Consider the following 22970-nt stretch of genomic DNA (forward strand, 5'->3'; position numbering starts at 1 on the left):
AAGTTCTAATATGTATCTTCTAACACCTTAAGTTTTGATATTAAGTTCTGACTTCAGTAAGTTCTGATTTCAGTAAGTCCTGATATGTCCTGTTGTTAAGTTCTGAATACTAAACACAAATCATATTAGACATGACATCTCAAATATATCTAACAATCTCTCCCAACTTGTAAATTATGCAAAATATACAAGTTAATAGATTTGATGATGTCAAAAACATTTTAGGTACAAATGCAATAAGAGTTTAACTAGATAACTAACTACAACTTACAGTCCCTGTAGCTTTTACCAATCTCACTGAGTCAATCTGAATCCAAAGTGATTCTTGACAAAGTTTGATATCAGCTTTTCTTCTTTATTCCTCATGACTTGAGATAGTGTAGCTTTGACTTGCTTCAAATCTTCACCCTAACTACCAATCTGGTAGATTGCAGTCCTTAGAGCAGAGATATGATTTCTTTCTAAACCATCACCCAGTCTTATTACCCTTGGATGAGAAGAATCTCCATTATAGCACAGACATTTCTCTTTCAAAATTACTTCAAGTTTAGCAGAATCCTTCTACATTGGAATTTCATTTCCATCATCTTCAACTATGTTTGGAATGAATTCTGTAACCCTTGAACCAGAAATTCTTGCTTTATCTCTTATGGTCTTTAATATGAAATTTGACCATCTCCTGGTAATATCAGACTTTATCTCTAAAAGATAATGAAAGAATTGAAGTTATTTCAGGGATTTGTTCAGCACATCTGATTCTAACATTTGATATGTCCTTTCATCTTCAAGAAATAGAATCAGATTTTCTTTGACATTATACTTGTCATGAGCATCCAGTACCACTTGAACAGAGATAACCTTATCAAGGTGTTTCTGTGTAACATCTTCAAGAGGTCTGTCAGTCAAAAAAAATGGATCTCTAGTAGCAACTTCAACTCCTGTTTTGATCTTAGCTTCATCAGAACCTATCTCTGCTCTGTCTCTTGGTTCTCTAGCATTTAACCCAATAGTCATGAAATCAGAAAGCAATTGGCTTTTCTTTGGATCTGATGGTTTGACATTTTTCCATAGAAGTTTTTTTTATCAGCCACTTTTATCTTGTCTAAATCAACTTGAGCACTGTCAGAAGTTGATGTCTTAATGACTTTATTAGAACTTGTTGTTTCTTCTGTAACTTGTTGTTCTTCACTCTGAACAACTTGAGCTATGTCAAAGGTTGTCTTGGATTCTTCAGTTATCTTCCTTCTTTTCAGAGTTTGAACATCTTCATCTTCAACAAGAGTATCTTCATGAACTTGAACCAGTTTGCACACAGGTTTCATCAGGATTTGAGGAATTTTCATCTCTTGTAGCTTTATTGGTTCATCAACTTTTCCTTTCCCTTTATCTTTGGGATCAATCTCAGTTTGTGATCTAGTCTTGGGCTTTGATGCCTCAGTATTTGATTTCTCCTTGATCACAATGCCTTTTACCTTAGGCCTTAGAGGTTTCTTTGCAACAGAAGCTTTTGACTTTAGATTTGACTTCTCAGCTTTAAATCTAGCTTCTTCATCCTTGAGATTTTCCAAATCCATTCCAGGATTATGTTTCAGAAATAATATTCTAGCAATCTCTTCATCAAGTGTCTGAATCTTGGGATCTTTGTAGTAGACAGTAGTCTACTTTCCCTTGAGCTTCAGAGTTTGCAAAAACTTCTAAGAGTCTTGACTTCCACCTTGAATCAGAACATCAGGCTTTGTCATCAGACTTTGCTCATCAGAACTTGATATCAGATTTTGATTATCAGCACTTGCTATCAGATTTTGAGTTTGAGTAGCTTCAGAAATTGTCTTCTTTTGAGTAGAAGATTTGTTTGCATCCGAAATTAGTTTCCTAGAAGAAACCTTGCTGCTTTGCCCTTGACCTTGACCCTTGCTAGGGTTTCCCTGGTCATCTTCATTATTATCTCTTTTCTTCAGTATCTGACTGGTTGAGCATTTGGACTTAACTACCTTTCCCCCCCTTTTTGGCATCATCAGGTAATAAGAGAGAGAAGAAGTTCTACTGAAGATTGAATTTCATCCAGTTGAGCCTTTTGAGAAGCTTGATTCTGCAAGACCTCAATGATTTGGGCATGTTGTTGTTCTTGAATCTTCTCAATGGCTTCAACTTTCTCAAAAATAGCTCTGATAAACCTCTTTTTATCAAGCTCGGTCTCCATATCCCGCTTTTAGCCTTTTCAAGAAGTTTATCAACCTTTTCATGAGTTGTAGAGTGTTGACCTTGAAGAGTCTTGACACTTAGAGCTGTGACTTTGAGTTGAGTCTTGAAATCAGAACTTGTCATCAGCTCATCAGCCTTAGCAATGTGCTCTGTCAGAACTTTAGAGTTTGGAATAAAATCAGATTCATTCTACTTCTTGGTCCACTCAACACCTCTGTGAGTTTCTTCCCAAGGAACAGGAGCATCCTCTTTAGCAAATTTATCAATGAGTGCCTCCTTTCCAAGAATAGGAGTTGGAGTATCTACAGAAAAACTGTCTCCGGAACTTGAAGAAGACTCATTATTCTCTGACAACACAAGAGTGTGTGAGGCTATATGAGATTCATGAACAACTTCATCTAAATTCTGAGCATCAGGATTTATCTCCAGAATAGGAGTTGCTGGTATCTCAGCCTGTAAGATAGGATAATTGACAGTAGATGGTTGTGCTGCTGTTGGAGCTTCCAGATAAAGAACAGTAGGAATATTCAGATTGTGAATATCTATTCCAGAAATTGTGTCTTGTTCTTCAGCATTATCTGTAGCTTTGAGTGGAGAGACAGGAGGTGTGATCACTGTATCTGTAACAGTGTCTTGTGGTTCTGGAAGGGCTTCAATGATAATTGGTTATTTTGAGATCAGAGATTCCTGAAATCCTTCCTCAGCTTCTTCAGTATCCTCTGATGGAGGTTGAGCCATGTGCCTTCATGCCCTCTGTTTCTTAGATCTCCTACATGGTGTAGGAGTTGCCTTAGTAGCATCAGAACTTACAGATCTCTTTCTCTTCAAAGTATCAGAACCTTTAGCTTCAGTATTTATCTGATGGGTTGACCCTTCAGCTTCTTTTTCTTTCTGAAAAACCACATATTCAGCTTCCACAGTCACAGGTTCTGATGCATGAACCTGTGCTTCTTCATCATCCCCAGATTCATCCCTTAGAATCATCCTTCTTCTCCTTGGTGGAGATCTAAGAACAGACATTGCTCTCTTAGGCCTGGAAGATGAAGGTCTGATGGTAGGTGCTGATGGTTGTTGTTGTTGGGATTGAGCTGGTTGGAAGTATGTTCTGATGGTAGGTTAAGTTGGTTGTGGTTGAGAGGTGGTTGGTTGTGTAGTGGTTGGAGGTGCTGATGGAGGTTGGGATGGTTGGACATCAGGATATATGGTAGAATAGGTGATTGGGTCAGAGTTTACTAAAATCTGTTTGACTGATTGTGGAATTTGGAGGGGTCTCAGAATAGTTTTCTTATTATCAGTAGATAATAAGTCAGTAAAAGCACTTTTAACAAGTTTAAATGGTTCAATTAACTCACTTGCTAGTTGGGGTGCATCAGAGCAACAGAAACTGTAAATAAGCTGACAGAATCTAGCAAAATAGACTGTATTTCTATCTTCTGTCATCCTATCACCTATGAATCCTAAAACAACATTTGCATAATCAAAATGTGTTTGATTCAAGAGAGCATACCCGATTTGCTGACTCAGTTTGGGTATAACATCAAAATTGGAGCACTTGTTGGCAAAGGTCTTTGTGATGTAGTCAAAAAAGAAACTCCATTCCCTCCTGATGTGAGGTCTCTTCAATTGACCCAGCTTTGCCAAAGACTTCTCATAACCCAGGTTGGCCATCATCTGTTGAAGAGAAGGCTCCTCAACTGTGAACTGTAAACACAGTTTTATGCAAATGTAAAGCCTGTCTAACTGTAGCCAAAGTCACCACATGATCATCCTCCCCTGTTGTGAAGATAATACTTGGGGACCCATGTGCACCACCATCATCATACACACCACTCCTCCAGAACTCCAGCACTTGAGTTCCTGAGATTGCTTCTGGTTGGGTCAGTGCATAGCCTATTTCACTTCGAGAAAAAAAGTCTTGGATGAAGTGAAGTTCTGATGGGGCTTCATCCATGCTAAGAATAGCTAAGTAGTTGTTAGGAACAAACTTAGCTCCATTGAAAACGATGTCTTTTGGTGCCATTTCTGTGAAAAATCAAGTGAGAATAGTGTGTACACAAAGTGTTTGATAAAATGCATGTGAGAAAATAGAGCTTCGGAGAATATTAGTGGGTGAGAGAAAATAAGAGAGATGAGAGAATGAGAAAAGTAGGTAAAAGATTAGAAAATATTATAACTTTCTTATTTATACAGCCCACGTGACAACAGCTATTTTTATGAAGCATGGCAGACAATTTACACCTGGCAACATGTGAACAGACAGTAAATAGTTAAAGCATTAGTTAGTGGGCACGAGAAATAAGCAGTAACTATTGTGCACATGCAGTTTTTCAAGACAAACATGTTTCCCACTAAAGAAATGATTATGACTGTTTTTATCTCACTTAAATATATTCTGATAAAATATGACCGTTCAGTATTACCATAAATAAGTCAAGTAATTAAATAATGCCACGTAAGCATCAGAGTTTCCATCATGATTTAATATCAGAACTTGACTATTATCATATTTTAACGGTCATCAGAACATGGCTTATGTACTCAAAAAGTGAATATTTGTTTATGTGATTCTTCATACAAATACTGACTTGTCTCTTCAGAGTTTAATCATCAGAACTTGTCCTCAGAATTTATGCAAATGACACTTAACTGTTTGTCAAAAACAACTTAATCACCATAGTAGTTTTCATCATTCATATGGAGTGAGAGTGTGTGCATTAACAAAATATCAGATAAAGATTAAAGTCTGGTAAACTTCAGTACATCTTAGAAATAAGGCATAACTAAGAAAAGTGCTTAAAATCTTTCATTAATAATGAAGTCTACTATAGAATAAATTTATGCCAGAATCCACCTCAACTTTTTGTGCTCATTTTATGCATCTTTTGTAATTCCTTTTTACAGTGGCTTCTCAGTGTAAGTGAGTCACAACTGCTATCAGAATTTATGCTATTATCAGAGTATTTCTCCAGTATTCAGATAATGTGAAAAGTCACCAAGAAAAATTTATTTGCTTTTCTATAGCATATTACTTAATACCAGCAATGCACTTGGGTCTTCCCTTCCACATATTTACTCTAGATCTCAAAGGAGTACCTGACTTCAATTTTATTTTCTTTTCTTTTCTTTAGATAAGTGAGGCTTATTAAGCATGCGGTTCATCCTTAAGATTTACTGACATCAAAATTTAATAGATCAGAAGTAAGAATCTAGTTTATGACTTAGTAATAAGATACACAAAGTAAATTTGACTAAGCTCAAAATCAGAATTTGCTTGTGTTATTGAATTTCCACATAAACAACTAATTCAAACATGGGATTTCTAGTATGTTAAAGACTACTAAGTCAGCATCTAGCACAGTAATCCTTATTGGATTGAATAGTCACAGAACATTCAAAACACTATCAGAGTATATAGATCCACATCAGATAACAATCAGCATTTAATGTATTACAATTTAAGCACAGTTTACATGGAGATAAGACAATCTGTAAACACTGATCATAAATTCCGATGCATGAGAACAAAAACTAAGCAGATTTTGAGAAAGAACCTGAAACCATTCCAAGTTCATTTACCAGTCTTGTAAAAGTAGCTTCACATAGTGGTTTTGTGAAGATATCTGCTAGTTGTTGATCTGTTGGAACAAAATGCAATTCCACTGTACCTTCCATCACATGTTCCCTTATGAAATGGTACATAATGCTGATGTGCTTTGTCATTGAGTGTTGAACTGGATTACCTGTCATAGCAATAGCACTTTGATTATCACAGTAAATAGGTATTTTAGAAAATTCTAACCCATAGTCCAGTAACTGATTCTTCATCCAAAGAATATGTGCACAACAGATTCCTGTAGCAATATATTCTGCTTCTGTAGTTGATGTGGAAATTGATTTCTATTTCTTGCAAAACCAAGAAACCAATATACCTCCAAGAAATTGGCAGCTTCCACTAGTGTTTTTCCTATCTATTTTGCATCCTGCAAAATCTGAATCTGAGTAACCTATTAGCTTAAAATATGATTCTCTAGGATACCACAATCCTAGGTCAGTTGTACCCTTGAGGTACTTGAAAATTGTTTTCACAGCAATTAGATGAGGTTCTCTTGGATCAGCCTGAAATCTTGCGCAGAGACATGTAGCATACATGATATCAGGTCTACTTACAGTTAAATAGAGTAAAGATCCAATCATACCTCTGTAATTAGTAATATCTACTGATGAACCAGTATCTTTATCTAACTTGGTTGCAGTGGCCATGGGAGTGGATGCAGTTGAACTATCTTGCATTCCAAATTTCTTGAGTAAATTTCTGGTGTACTTGGATTGATTTATGAAAGTACCTTCTTCATTTTGCTTAACTTGAAGTCCTAGAAAATAACTAAGTTCTCCCATCATACTCATTTGATATCTTGACTGCATTAGCTTTGCAAACCTTTCACAGACTTTGGCATTTGTAGTTACAAATATGATATCATCAACATATATCTGTACCAAAAGTAAGTCATTTTCATGATTAGGGTATAACAGTTTTTTTTATCAATTATACCTCTGTGAAATCCACTTTCCAGAAAGAATTTAGTTAAAGTCTCATACCATGCTCTTGGAGCTTGCTTAAGGCCATAAAGTACTTTGTCAAGTCTGTAGACATGATTAGGAAATTTTGGATCTTCAAATCCTGGAGAATGTTCAACATATACCTCTTCTTCCAATTCTCCATTGAGAAAAGCACTTTTCACATCCATTTGAAAGACTTTAAACTTTCTGTGAGCAGCATAAGCCAAAAAGATTCTTATGGCTTCCAATCTAGCAACTGGTGCAAATGTTTCATCATAATCAATACCCTCCATTTGAGAGTAATCTTTGGCCACCAGCCTTGATTTTTTTCTTATAATTATACCATCACTGTCAGTTTTGTTTCTGAACACCCATTCTTTGCCAACAATTGATCTGTTCTTTGGTCTTAGCACTAGGGTCCAGACTTTGTTTCTTTCAAATTCATTTTACTCTTTCTGCATTGCTTGCATCCAATCAGCATCTTTAAGAGCTTCTTCCACTTTCTTTGGTTCAGCCTGAGATAGAAAAGAATGATAGAGACATTTATTTGATGTTGCAATTCTAGTTCTGACAACTGCTTCAGGATCTCCAATTATTAAGTCAGGTGTATGTGCTTTAGTCCACTTCCTTGCAGATGGAAGTTGATTTCTAGAACTGGATCCTCCCCCATGATCCATGTTGTCTCCATCAGCATTTTCTGATGCTCCCCCTGTAGTTATGCTCTCTGAGACTTCAGAATTTGAGTTGGATCCTTCAGGATTTGAAGAATCAGAGTTTCCAGAATTATCAGAATTTGGCTCATCAGAACTTGATGAATCATAACTTGAAGAGCCAGTGACAGGTTCGGATGCTTCTTGAGAGTCTTGAGTTGTGGTAGGATCTTCAGCTTGCTCCCCCTGGACAGGTGCATTTTCCCTTGGAGTAGTTACCACAGTTTCAATGACATCGGAATTTAACCCGTCAGAACTTATAGGATCAGAATTTAAATCTTCATTTTCAAATCTCAGCTGATCATGATCATTGAAATCTTCAAGTCCGGTAATCTTTTTATCATCAAAAGATACATTGATAGATTCCATGATAACCCTTGTTCTAAAATTGTAGACTCTGAAGGCTTTTGTGGAAATTAGATATCCAACAAAATTCTTTCATCAGCTTTTAGATCAAATTTTGACAGTTGTTCAAGATGAGTCTTAAGAACAAAACACTTACATACAAATACATGAAAGTATTTCAAATTTGGCTTCTTTTTCTTCACCATCTCATATGGTGTTTTCCATGCCTTTTTATGAGTGTAGCATTCTTTGAAAAACAAGCAGTCTGCACAGTTTCAGCCCAAAAGTAGGTTGGTAGCTTTGCTTCATCAAGCATAGTTCGTGCAGTTTCAATGAGAGTCATGTTCTTTCTTTCTACAACTCCATTTTGCTGTGGAGTTCCAGGTGTAGAAAATTCATGCTTTATTCCATGCTCTTTGCAGAACTCTTTCATGATTGAATTCTTGAACTCAGTGCCATTATCACTTCTTATGATTTTAACAGAATCTTTGACCAACTTATCCAGCTGTCTGACATGATCAGTTAGAGTAGATTCAGTTTCATTCTTCTTGTGCAAGAAATACACCCAAGTGTATCTTGTGACCTCATCCACTATAACCATAACATATTTCTTCTTTTCAATTGACATGACATTTACTGGACCAAATAGATCAACATGCAGTAAGTGATAAGGCTCAAGAATTGAGGATTCAGTTTTGCTCTTGAATGAAGATTTTCTTTGTTTTGCCTTTTGAAATGAATCACAAAGGCCATCAGGAGCAAATACTGATCTTGGCAGTCCTCTCACAAGATCTTTCTTTACTAGCTCATTTATGTTGTTGAAATTTAAATGAGAGAGTCTTTTGTGCCAATTCCTGCTTTCTTCAATTGATGTTCTACTCAACAGACATGTTGCAGAACCATCATAACTTGTTGAAAGTCTGGCTTCATATATGTTACCATGTCTGTAACCTTTCAAAACCACTTTGCCTGTAGAATTACTTATAATTTCACAGTGTTCTTCAAAGAAATCCACATGATAACCTCTGTCACAGATTTGACTCACACTTAGCAGATTGTGTTTAAGTCCAGAGACAAGAGCTACTGTTTCAATGATGACATTCCCAAGATTGATATTGCCATATCCCAAAGTTCTTCCCATGTTGCCATCTCCATAAGAAACTCCTCGGCCAGCTTTCTCCATAAAGTCTGATAACAGGACTTTATTTTCAGTCATATGTCCTGAACATCCACTGTCCAGCACTAGGATGTTTTTCCTGTTGCCCTGCAATCACAAAGTCCACTATTGGTTAGTTTTAAGGACCCGGACTTGCTTGGATCCTTTGGCCTTTTTAAGTTTGTTAGCATTTGCAGCGGATTTAATTTCTAAGTTTATGCTAACATGTTGTTTATCAGTATTTATATCAGACTTTGCATCAGACTTTACACTAGAAGGAATAATACTAACTTTCTTCAAAGAAGGTTTTATTTGATAATAATCATAGTACAAACTATGATATTTCTTACAAGTATAAATGGAATGCCATAAACTACCACAATGAAAATAAGGATTTTATGGTTTAAACCTAACAGACTGACTCTTAACTCCTGATTTAGGAGGTAAAGAGTTTATATCTTTATTTTTCCTGCAAAAAGAAGCAAGATGGTTAGAGTTTCCACAGTTATAACATTTCTTTCTAGGAGCATTAGGAACAGGCATATTATTATTACTTTTATTCACACCTTCCTTTCCATTCCTATTTTTCCTAGCTTCCTTTACCTTGTTCACATTTCTAATCTCTTTCAGCTTATGCTTAAGCTACTTCTTTGTCATTAAGCCTATGTATACTTCAGCTGGTTTATCCTGTTTTAATTTGTCAGGAGTTGACTTTTCTTTGACTTCTGTCCTAGATTCTTTCATCTTTTCAGAATCAGACTTTACTGTTTTTGCTACAAACTTAACAGGATTTACCTTTGGCTTAGCAGTTTGTTTAACAACAGTTGGCTCAATTTGCACAGCTCCTTTCTCACTTTTATCATCTCCATAACCTAAGCCCTCTTTCCAGTTTCCACTACTTAGTAAATTCTGAGTTGTTCTGCCAGAGTTAGTCCAAGTTCTGATAATCTCTCTTTTCTTTTCTAAATCAGTTTTTAGAGATTCATTCAATTTTAGTACTTCATCTCTAACATATAAAGCATCATCTCTTTCTTTCTTAGTTTGATGAAGAAAAACTAACTCCTTTTCTAAATAGTCATTTATGTTTTTAAAAGCAAGATTTTCAGATGTTAATCTTTCACATGTTAAGTCTGATCTCTATAACTAATGAACCTGGTTTTAAGATATAATCTCAACTCAGTAATATCATCAGTATGAAAAGCATAAGTTGTTTGAGGTACCTTCAATTCAGCAGTTTCAGTACTGCTATCAGCATTTGCCATCAAGGCATAATTCACCTCATTTTCAGAATCTGAAGTGTCTGTCCAGCTTTTCTTCTTTGTGACAAGTGCCTTACCTTTGTCACTTTTTCCTTTCTTGCAGTCTGGAGATATGTGGCCTCTTTCACCACAATTATAGCATTTGACATTTGAGTTGTCTCCTCTGTCAGACTTTTCCTCCTTTGCCTTCAGACTTTCTGAATCCTTTCTTATAGAGCTTCCACCTTTCTTGGAAAAATTCTTGCCCTTTCTGAATTCCCTGTAGGTTATCTTTGTGATACCCTTCACCATAAGAGCACACAGTTGCATCATCTCTGCATCAACATCCATTTCAGGTATACTTTCAGTTTCTGAATCATCATCATCAGAATATGATGACTCTGAATCAGACTTTATGATGGGAGCCTTTCCTTTGCCCCTCTTTGAGGCAACCACTTTAGGAGATTCTTCCTCAGCTTTAAGAGCAATTGTCCTTGACTTTCTTCCATGCCTCTCGCTCCTTTGATCCATCTCGAGTTCATAAGTCTTGAGCATACCATAAATTTCATCAAGAGTAGTTTCAGTATGGTCATAGTTGTCTCTTATGGTAGTAGACTTCAAATCCCAATTTTCAGGAAGAGCTAAAAGGAATTTTAGATTTGAATCTTCAAGATCATATTCCTTATCCTCCAGTGACAGATCATTCAAGAGTTTGACAAACCTGTCATATAAGTCAGTTAATGACTCATCAGCTTTTGAGTCAAAGTGCTCATACTCTTGAGTGAGTATAGTCATCTTGTTCTTTTTGATTGCATCAGTTCCCTGGCATCTTTTCTCGAAAGCATCACATACCTCCTTTTCAGTCTTGCATCCAATTACCCTATTTGACATGACATTATCAATGGCACTATGCAACAAATGCCTTACCCTTGCATCCTTGGCAATAGATGAGATGTCTTCAGCTGTGTAATCACCTTTCTCCTTTGGTATGGAATTTGCTGGTTGATTAGCAACTGCAACAGAGAGCTTGGTAGGCTTATATGGTCCTTCATTAATTTTGTCAAGGTATTCTGGATCAGTAGCTTCCAGAAACATAGCCATCTTCACTTTCCACATGGGATACTCAGAAGGTCTCAGTATGGGAACTATAATAGTCTCATATCGACTGTGGGTTTGAGTGTTTTGAGTTTTGGTGGGCTTAGTTGGGGTTTGTGTTTCTTCAGACATGAATGTTTGGATCTTTATTTTATGTGAGTTAAAAGAAAGTCTCCGATACCACTTGTTAGGTCACACAATACTGTAGATGGGGGTTGAATACAGTGTTTATACAATCAAATTGACTTCAACACAAGTATGTAACAAAGATCAAGTATATTCAATAAACTCTGTTACAATATGAACTGTTGATCTCTCTCAGTGATGAACAAATATAACTAAGAGTTGCTAGGGTTACAAAGAATAATCTTCTCGATAATGATAACACTTATAGTGTAAACCCTAAGCTGTGTTTATATAGTACACAGTTACAAGATATATTCTAATTGATATGGAATACAATTCTGTCTCCTAAAATATATCAATTAAATATCTTCTACAAGTCTTCTAGTCCTCTAACTCTTTCCATGCATATCTTCTATTGTTTTAATCCAGATCTTCTCTCCTGTAAATCAACCGCATTCCTTATCTGAAAGTCTTCCCGCACTTAAGTTCTGATATGTATCTTCTGACACCTTAAGTTCTGATATTAAGCTCTGACTTCAGTAAGTTCTGATTTCAGTAAGTCCTGATATGTCCTGTTGTTAAGTTCTGAAAACTAAACACAAATCATATTAGACATGACATCTCAAATATATCTAACAAGACGAAACATTAAAAATTTGGTAGTCGATCGGTCAGTACTTGCTGAATTTACTTAATTACCCTTATTTTATTATTCTAATTCTAATTGGTAGGTAGCTCAATTCTAATTCTAACCGAAATCAAAGTCAACTTCCTCTAACAATTTAAATTTTATTTCATATCGAACTCTATATCATTATAACTGATCTTAAATTTACCAATTTATATTCTTATTTATATTGAGTTCAACATTATTCTAATTGATATTTCAGGCCGAAATAAATTTAAGCAAACTAAATATGATTAGTTGATATTATGCGCCTCGGGTTGAGACAAAATAATAAATACTACTAATCCGGCTAAATTTTTTTTTGGAAGGCTATATCATTGGAAACAGAAGGTCCCATTTATAATAGAGACGTTACATCAGAAGGTTCAGCGCGGTTAAAGAACACAACAGCAAGAACAAATATACCTCAACTACTAAAATACAAACTACTGAGAAACCAAGACATACAAACTAGGGAAACTCAAACAACTAATAACTCAACTAAATACTCTAACCAAAGACCTAACTAGCTAGATGCCTAAAACTGAAAGGATTCACTGCACAAGTTTACCACCCCAATCAGCATACTAACTAAAAAAATATACCATTAAACTAGAATAAACAAATTAATATTTATTATTCATCCATGATAAAAATTTTGTTATACAATTGATCCAAACTAACACAAAATTAAAAATTAAAAATTAAAAATTAAAAATTAAAATCAAAATATAATTTGACCAACGGGAAAAAAATCATATATACTAATTATTTGAGTTAAAACAAAATTATCTAATTGATCCGGACTTAAAAAAAATAAAATTAAACTAAAAATAGTCAGTTGGATTTAGTCGGAGTAATGAGCATCAAGATAAAATAAAATACTGTAAACCGCTGACCCGGGATAAATCAATTATTATTATCATTTTTAAATAGCTCTTATAGTTAATCGATTAAGCAATTATTTTGCTAAAATAGTATTTTTCTAATTAATGTCCCAAACATAATGGAAATATTGTATTTTTTATACGTGTATTAATCTATTTATCATGAAGTTATATCATCTAAAATTTAAAATGAGCATATTTAATAATCAATTCAAAAAAAAATTAAAATTATATATTATACAAAAAAAGATATGTGCAATTTGTGCATCGCACTGGTTTTAAACTAGTAATACACTAATAAACTAACTTAACTAACCAAGCATGCGTTGCATAATTAGTAGAAGGTAGTTAACGCAGGATATAAAAACAAAAACTATTAACTACGTTATTAGTATGGAAGAAAGTAGCCGGAGAAGAGCCACCGGCTAAAATAAACAAAACCTATAAATTCTAGGTGCGTCAAATACAAGAGAGCAATCCCATATTTATAGGGAAAATATGATGAGTTTAGGTTTTTGATTAAAAAACGTATTCTAAAATTATTTTCTTATATTCCTTTTTCTTCTTCGGCAAGTATTTGATTTTTCCTCCAATTCCTTTGACTTCAAGAATAGTCTACCTCCTTCCTTATTTGCACATTTTCCAGCTCAAATTCTGATTTTATTAATTTTCCTACAAATAAAATAAAATAATTGATTTATTAATAAAATTAGGAAAATGGACATAAAATATGTATTAAAAAGATGCTAAATATAGACGTATCTTTTTAATGTAACCAATAGCAACTTTGAACTTGAGGACATATGCGATTTTAAATATGAAGTATAATCAGTACTATTAATTACCGGGGGGAACATATATAACAGTTCCTCGAACAACGATTGAACTCGATTGTGCTTGATTGACATCACTTGCACTAGTTTGGAAAAATCTGGCCAAACAAAAATCACAAACACGAGCAACGAAGTCCTCATCGAGAAGAACATTGTTTGGCTTTATGTCACAGTGAATAACTTTTGTGTGGCACTGACGTTGTATGGATCCATGCCAATGCAACATCAATGACAATATTTAACCTCTGGAATAAAGTCAAATTGCGTCCATTCCCTTGATCAGATGGACTTGGATGTAACCAGTTGTCTAGACTCTCGTTCTTCATGAAGTCAAGAACCAATGCCTTGAAATATTTACCCTTAAAGTCAATGCTAGAGCAAACTATGATGATTTTGATGATATTTCGATGATGAATATTTCTCAGCATATATCATTCTAACAAGAAATTCTTGTCGGATCCCTGTACTATAACATTTAGTACTTTCACAACAACAACTTATTGTAATGATTAAAGATTTCCTTTAAACACCAAACCATATCATCCTGTTATAACAGAAACAAGAAAGTTTATAATAAACGTAAAGAAAAGAATATTGTTGTGCAAGACATGCCTGTATATAACAAGACTAAGTCATATTGATAGCCCTAAAGATAATTTGTATGATAATCTATATTTGTATTCTGTAATTGTATTCCTTGATTCTATAAAAATGTTAAGTAGATTAGACCGGAGGATTTTCAGTGAACAGCCTTCAAGTTAAGGAATAAACTCTGGAAGAAGTTCAATTCATGATCATGCCTCAGAGAGAAATGTAGCAGCTTGGATTTGAATAATACTGTTCTAGTAAAAATGTTCTAAGTCGGATATCGACAAGTCACGGAATAAGGAATATTGAGAAGTCTATCGAGAAGTCCAAAATGACTTGTAAAGAAGTCTCAAGAGATATCGACAAGTCAATTCTTCATGTAGAGATCTAAGATATCGACAAGTCAAAAAGTCTATGTAGAGAACTGGAGATATCAACAAGTCATTTCTTCATGTAGAGATCTAGAGATATCGAAAAACCAAATCTTCGTGTAGAGAACTAGAGATGTCGACATGTCAAAAGGCTGTGTAGAGAACTGGAGATATCGACAAGTTATTCTATATAGAGAGAACTGAAGACCTCAATAAGTCAAAGACACATGTAGAGAACTCAAGATATCGATAAGTTTTTATATTTATCGATATGTGACATCTCTACAGAACAAAAGAGATCTCAAAAATTATCTCAAAATTCAGAATACAGTCAAGTTCAAGATTCAAGATCATCAGTCAACAAACAATTCATTCACTGAATTGGAAAGACTACAAAAGCAGCTTGAAGAATAAAAGATGAAGGGTCAAGATTCACTAGACAAAGGACGGTCACAGCCCTACAAGATTCTACACAAATTTGCTAACACCGGAAATGGAAATAGACAAGATAACTTTAGAAAATGTGTTAGTACATTTTAGTGCAAGTTTTATAAACTCGTGTTCTTGATCTATAAAACATGCACGGGTCCTTAGTTTAGAAGGAAGAAAACAGATCTAGAAAATATCTTGTATTCTCTCAAGATTTGTAACTGAGTTCTTATTTCTAGGAACACGGATTTGTTGCAAAACAAATTTGATTAATACAATCAAGTGAGTTTTTGATATCTTGTTTTGTGTGCTTAATATCAAACAATTTATCTCTACAAATTCATCTCTGTTTTATTCAATCTAAGAATAAAAATTTCAAAGTTAATTAAAATCCAAAGAAACACATTCACCCCCCCCCCCCGGTGTTATATTTCACTACACTCAATATCTAACAAATACGGATAGGCAGAAGAGAAAATTTTATTGATCTTGAGGATACAGATTATAGCATACATTTAGGTTATGCCGATAAAGATTACAGATTACATGTTTAGGTTATGCCCTAGAGGGTTTATATAGTACTCTCTAGGTGGTTACATAAAAGCCCAAAAAATAGGCCCAAAACAGTTAACCCTCTTAAAACACATTCAAGGCATATTCTAACAGATCTCCGCCTTGACTGAATCCTCTCACAAAAAAAATGTACCAGATGCACCATAATAATTCAGATTTACCAGAAAAAACTCTTCTACCTCAGATATTGCCTTAAAAGGGGCAATCAACAACTCCGAACATTTAGCAAGTTCAAACAATATTGAAACTTGTTATGTGGAACCGGCTTGGTGAGCACATCAGATGGGTTATCAGCAGCTCTCACTTTGCTCACCTTGATTCTCTTCTCACTTCTCAGAAAATGATATCTTACATCTATGTTCTCAATATGCTCATGATGATCCAGATCCTTGGATAAACAGATTAAACTGGGACTGTCACAATACACTGTAGCATGATCATGATGTAGACCCAAATCTCTGACCATACCTTTCAACCAGATTTATTCTTTTGCGGCTTCTATCAATTCCATGTACTCTGCTTCTGTAGTAGACAAATTCATTGTAGGTTGCAGAGTATCTTTCCAACTGACAATTGAACCACTAGAGTGAAAGTATAACCAGTCATAGATCTTCTAATTTCAACATCTCCGGCATAATCAGTCTAAAAACCATGTCACCAAATTCTCCGTATCACCTTTATAAATGAGACCAACATCAGACGTACTTTTAAGTACCAAAACATCCTCTTCACATCTTGTCAATGCTCCTTATCTAGATCACCCATAAACCTACTAACAACACTAACAGATTGAGCAAGATTGGGTTTAGTGTAGACCATTGCAAACATCAAGCTTCCTACTGCACTAACATAGGGAACTTGAGACATGTTCTCCTTCTTCTCAATAGACTTAGGCGCATAAGCAGCGGATATGTGTGCAAATAGCACTAAGAGTATCTATAGGCTTTACAATAGACATGCCATACCTTGACAAAATCTTTTGAATGTATCCCGTCTGTGACAAGAAGAGTTTTCTTTTCTTTTATCCCTATAAATCTCCATTTCCACAATTTTTTGAGTCGCGCCCAAATATTTCATCTCAAACTCAGCACTAAGAAGACCTTTCAACTTCTGAACATCAGACTTGTTCTCTGCAGCTATCAATATATCATCCACATACAGGACCATATAAATCAAAGAACCATTTAATGTCTTACTATAATAAACACATAAATCATATGGATTCCTGGTGTAGCCAATACCAATCATATAGCTGTAAAATTTCTTGTACCACTGCCTAGGAGACTGCTTTAGTCCATACAAGGACTTCAAAAATTTGCAAACATAGTTTTCTTTAACAAGAACCTGAAAACCATCTGGCTGAGTCTTGTATATCTCCTTCTCCATCTCTCCATGTAGAAAAGTTATCTTCACGTCGAGTTGTTCAAGCTCCAGACTCTAATGTGCAACTATTGCTAGTAGCACCCTGATGGAACTGTGTCTGATCACTGGCAAAAAAATCTCATTGTAATATACTCCCTCTTTTCGAGTGAACCCTCGAGCTACTAACTGAGCTTTATACTTGATACCCTCAATAGATATTTCTCCTTCCTTCTTGTAGACCCATTTACAAGTGACAATCTTTCTATCTCGAGGTCGCATGACCAATTCCCAAGTCTTATTCTTCTGAAGTGACTCAATTTCGTCTCTCATTACAGCAAACCATTGTGTACACTCAGTACATGAAACTGCAGCTTTGTAAGTGGATGGCTCATCAGAGCTAGGATCCACCACTTCAGCAAACTGTAGTGCATATGCCACCATATCTTTAAAATCATATTTCTTTTGAGGCACCCCAAAATTAGCTCTCCTCGATCGATCAAGAGCCAAACTGTGTTAATTCACTACTAGTAATGATGAAACTGATGATTCTGATTCTGACTGTGGTTGTTGAACTTCCTGTTGCGGTTCACTCTCATCTTGAGTTACACCCAGCTCCACCTGTTTCTCAACACCACCACTTTCTGAAACAACGGTAGACTTCACAGTGAGTTAAATATAGAATTTTCATCAAAGACTACTTATACTCAGTAAAACCCTATTTTCGGATGGAGATAAATTCTATAACCTTTAACCCCATCCCCATGACCTAAAAATACTCCCTTTTTAGCTCGTGGCTCCAATTTACCCTTATTTACATGATAATTAACAGTACAACCAAAAACTCTTAATCGAAGTAATCATCAGGCTTACCAGACCATTACTTAATAGGATTTTTAAGATGAATACATGTGTGAGGTCCACGATTTATCAGATTACACGTTGTACTAACCGCTTCTGCCCAAAATCTTTTAGTTAGTCCGGCATTAGAGAGCATGCACCTAGCTCTCTCCAGAAGTGTCTGATTCATACGTTCTGCTACACCATTCGCGTTAATTATCAAACAGGTCACTTAGTATGCTCCAATATATCAAATGAGTCACCGTAAAAATTTTGGTCTCGTTTAAATCATTCGTTAGATGACATGTTTCATTCCTTTAAATAATTTAAAAAATATTTACAAAAAAAGATAAAGTGGCATTTTGATTGCTAATTGTGCCATATTGGAGTTCATTTCAGGCTATACCCGCATGTATATATGATTTTCAGTCGAGTTTTTAGCGTTATTCATACCCAAAAATGTTTATTTTAATAATTATACCCGCTGATATAGCTGCAACAACATGGGGTAAGAGGACTATGACATGTCCACATAGATAATACGTTAACCCTCTTAACAAAAAAACGTTTATTTTAGAGTTGACTTTCAAAAATCTTAACGAATTGAGACACATTTTTGCTTGAGTGATTTAAATGAGACCAAAATTTTTGATGTGACTCATCTGATATATAACAACTTACTAAGTGACCCATACTTGCAGAATTCAATAAACTCAGACAAGCATAATTCCTGGCCATTATCAGTTTGCAACCTCTTAATCTTCTTCCCTGTTTGATTCTCCACTAGCGCCTTCCACTGCTTGAAAATCTTAAAGACTTCACTTTTATGTTTTATGATGAACAACCAAGTCATTCTTGAGAAATCATCAATCATTGACACAAAATATCTGTGACCCCCTAAATCATCAATCATCAATTAGAATGGATGTCATCAAGTGTGCCTTTTGTTCTGTGTGTTGTTTTAGGAAATTTGTTGTGATGTAGCTTTCCAAAAACACAATGTTCATGGAAGATAAACTTTTAACAGAATTTGCATTCCCCTTTCACTCATGTGACTGAGCCTCATGTGCCACAACCTGATTATATTTTCCTTTTCAATCTCAGAGGACGCAACAGTAACAGAACCTGTTAAGGTAAAACCTTGAAGAAGGTACAAGGTACCATGTTTAACACCTTTCAAAATCACATCAGAAGCCTTGCAGACATGCAAAACTCCATCTTCACCTTTAAAACTGAAACCCTTGTTGTCCGACATACTCAGAGATATCAGATTCTTCGTCATTAATGGGACATGCCTAACATCATTCAATGTGCAGAAATTACCATCATGTATCCAAATTTTAACCGGGCCTATTCCAACCATCACACAAACAAAACTATTAGCCATAAAAAATTTCCATCGTTTACTTGATCGTAGGTTGTGAACCACTCCCTACGCAGACAAATATGGTAAGACGCTCCAGAGTCAAGAATCCACACATCAGAGTGATGCATGTGATTAGCAGCAACTAGAGCAATATCTTTTTCAGAATTATCACCAGCTACAGCAGCAGTTGCCGCCAATTTATCATGTTACTTCTTTTTCTTGGGACAATCAGATTTCCAGTGCCCCTTCCCTTTACAGTAATTGCAAACATCATTAAATTTAGAAGCCTTAGGAGCTGATTTCTTGGATTTAATTTCCCCCGACTTCCCATGTCTTGTACTCCCGCTGGCTACCAACCCAACATCCTGATTATCAGCACCTATACCAGTCGCCTTATGGCACAGTTGTTTAGAATGAAGAGAAGATCTAACCTTCTCTAGAGAATAATATCTTTACCAACAATAAAAGATTGCACAAAATTCTCATACGATAATGGTAAAGAAACTAACAGAACTAAAGCAGCATCCTCATCTTCAACTTTTACATCAATATTACGCAATTATAATAAAATTGTGTTTAACTGATCTAAGTGATCTCGAAGAGGCATATTTTACTGCATTCGCATACTAAACAGGCGTTGCTTCAAAAGCAACTTATTCGTTAAAGACTTTGTCATGCAGAGATTTTTAAGTTTCAACCATAAATCCTCCTCCGCGATTTCAGTAATAATATCATCTGCAAGGTACAACACAATTATTGAGTGTGCCTTTTCTTCGAAACTGGCCATCTCAGAGCTTTCAAAAGTAACTGATTTCATGTTCGATGGCTCCCAAAGCCCTTGTTGTTTTAATAAGCCACGCATCTTGATCTGCCATAGACTGAAACTGTTTCTCCATGTTAATTTTTCGACCTTCGCGTTAAAACCACCAGACATCTTTCTCCCCGAACCAAAAATTCAAAGCTTAGAATTAAAACCAGGCTCTTGATATCACTTCTGCCTATTCGTGTTCTTTTCTTCACGTTTATTATAATCTTTCTTATTTCCGTTATAACACTTCCCTCGCCTAATAAATTTTCATGGGGAAATTTATTTGTTGCAAGGAGTAGATCTTGATAAAAAAAATCCAAGGGTACTGGTCGCCTTGCAAAACTAAAGCTTGAATTTCCTTCTTCTCGTACTTCATAAGATGGAAAACAAAGGTAAAATATGCTAACAAGGTAGCAAGAGGTAGAAGAACTAAAAAGAGTATCATTCTCAACGAAAGATGATTGTTCTTAGCCTCAGAGATGTTTGTAGGATAAGCAGGTAATTTCAGTGCTTGAATACCTCCACAAAGCTGAAAAATTCCGACCACTGAAAAAGCACTGACATTTGAGAACTTACCTTTTTTAGACACCTCACCCTCAAATTTATTGTATGACAGATTGAGGAATTGAATTTGACCGAGCTCTCCGAGAAAGTTTGGAATATTTCCTATTATTTGAAAGAAATGAAAACGCGAGATTTTTTAAATGTTTGAAAGAATTTGGAATCTTACCATTAAAAAGGTTTCCACTGACTCAGGAGTAGTTCCTCCAACATTACGCAATCACCCAAACTAGTGGGTATGTCTCCACTCAGTTTATAGTTTGAAAGATCTAGATCAGTTAGATGCTTTAAACTTCCAATGTTGGATGGAAGTGGCCCATTCAGTAGATTTTAATCCAAGTGAATTAGAAAACATTGTGAACAAAGTCATATCTCAGATGTCACGCCATTGAGGTAGTTGTTAGAGAGGCAGGATGTCCCTGGCTATAGGCGAGCAAGATTTGCGCCTAGGGCCCTCGACACTTAAAGACCCGAAAAATTTCTAACTTCTTCAATTTATATATATGAATTTTCATGATATATGTATATTAGGGTCCCATAAACTGATTTCGACTAGGCCCCTCGAATCTCAGAGCCGACCCTGTAGAGAGGTTTATGGATAACAATGATGTGATATTAAACAGTGTTGTTGTCGGGTATAATTCTAAATAAACCTAACACTATGCGCAATAATGGGACAGTTATATCTAACAAATTAATAGAAATAGGCAAATTCAACCAAGTAACGAAACAAACACGAAGGCATAAACAATATATAATTAGAGACCGAATTGACAAGAAATTAGAGAAAGTCACTTAGCTCTATGAATCTTTATCAGAATTAGAGAATCAGCTAAGTCGCCAAGTCCTCGAGAAGACTTGACTGTTCTTGAAGAGATTATTGTCCTGCTTACGCTGTGATGGGTTGCCGCAATTATAACACCATCTAAATCCAGGGTATAGATTTGGGGCATTATTAATATCAACTACAAACTAAATCTGCACAAGCGGAATATAAATATAATAATTACCACGAACTACTGCTACTCAGGATCTTTTAAGGTTAAGATTTAAAAACAAGAACGACACGCTAACTTTATTATAAACCCAAATAACAATAATCTATCTCAAGAACTCTCTTTATTACAAAACTTTATTCTATCTACATTCTCACCACACAACTTTTATTCAAACCAACATTACTACTTATCCTGTTACACCTGATCTGGTAACTCAAAGCTCTCTTCTGGAATAGGGATGAACACTCTTGGTATAAGAGGGTCCCGCTGCTTGACTCGCTTCTTGACTATGCGGGTTCTGATGGATATCATTCTCTACCTTAACTGTAAAACAATAGGAATAACAATAAAAGGGGATGAGCCAAAATTGCTCAACAAGCCTGCAATAATATATATAGTATAAAGAGAGGAGAATAAATGAATCCATAAGCTGCTGGTTTGAACAACCATCTGTTTCTGTATAGAATAATAATTTGCCAACACTGGCGAGTGTCAAATGAACAAGACTGGAAACAAGAACCAACATATACACTATAACCTGCTGATCAGTCAGGATACAATGTGGATCTATACCCAACTACATAGATCCAACCAACATAAGGAGTACTCGGACAACTATGGCCTATTAATTAAAGGTCTGGGTAAAACCCAGCCCGTATCGTAACCATCCAGTCCAAAGTTTAGCATCCGGAACAATCGGAATGCTTTTGATGTATCCCAACATCAGGATATATCAGAGTATATATAACAAGGGTAAAAGTATTGGAATATGAATAGAGATTTCAATAAATTGGGAGAAATTAAGAATCGAAATGAAATAGAAACAAGAATCAATAACCGTGTAACAGTGTATATGAACAAGAATTATCAAAGTGTAACTGATATGGAAAATGGGGTATAATTCACTATTCTGGATTTAGAATAGGGGAAAAACTTGCATTGCGCGTACTTAACCTGGTTCAACTTACCGCCTTCTATCTCCTGCTTGATATGCCTTGTTGATACTGAATCAATCATAGAAAGATAGTCGTTTAGATAACTTACTACATACGCGTATCTCGAATTGATACTACGCAACCCTATCAATCTACCCATGCGTTTCTATCTGACTCGCATATATACACATATAATTATATGGCACATAAGGTTCACATAACCATGTAAATCACATAGCACATAAAGCACATAATTGATTTTTGGACTTATAAATATTTTTAGAATCGATATTAGACTCATACATGTATCAACTAACCCTATTTGA

The 22970-nt window shown here is 35.4% G+C and overlaps 1 protein-coding gene across 1 annotated transcript; it reads right to left on the reverse strand.

Moving 5' to 3' along the window:
- Positions 1–18979: 18979 nt before the first annotated feature.
- LOC141691282 (putative mitochondrial protein AtMg00300) lies at positions 18980–19363 on the reverse strand. The gene has a single exon (XM_074496017.1). It carries the CDS (start codon positions 19361–19363, stop codon positions 18980–18982), a length of 384 nt encoding a protein of 127 aa, XP_074352118.1.
- Positions 19364–22970: the final 3607 nt, after the last annotated feature.

Source organism: Apium graveolens, chromosome 10 (genome assembly GCF_009905375.1).
Source record: "Apium graveolens cultivar Ventura chromosome 10, ASM990537v1, whole genome shotgun sequence".
Taxonomy (NCBI): Eukaryota; Viridiplantae; Streptophyta; class Magnoliopsida; order Apiales; family Apiaceae; genus Apium; species Apium graveolens.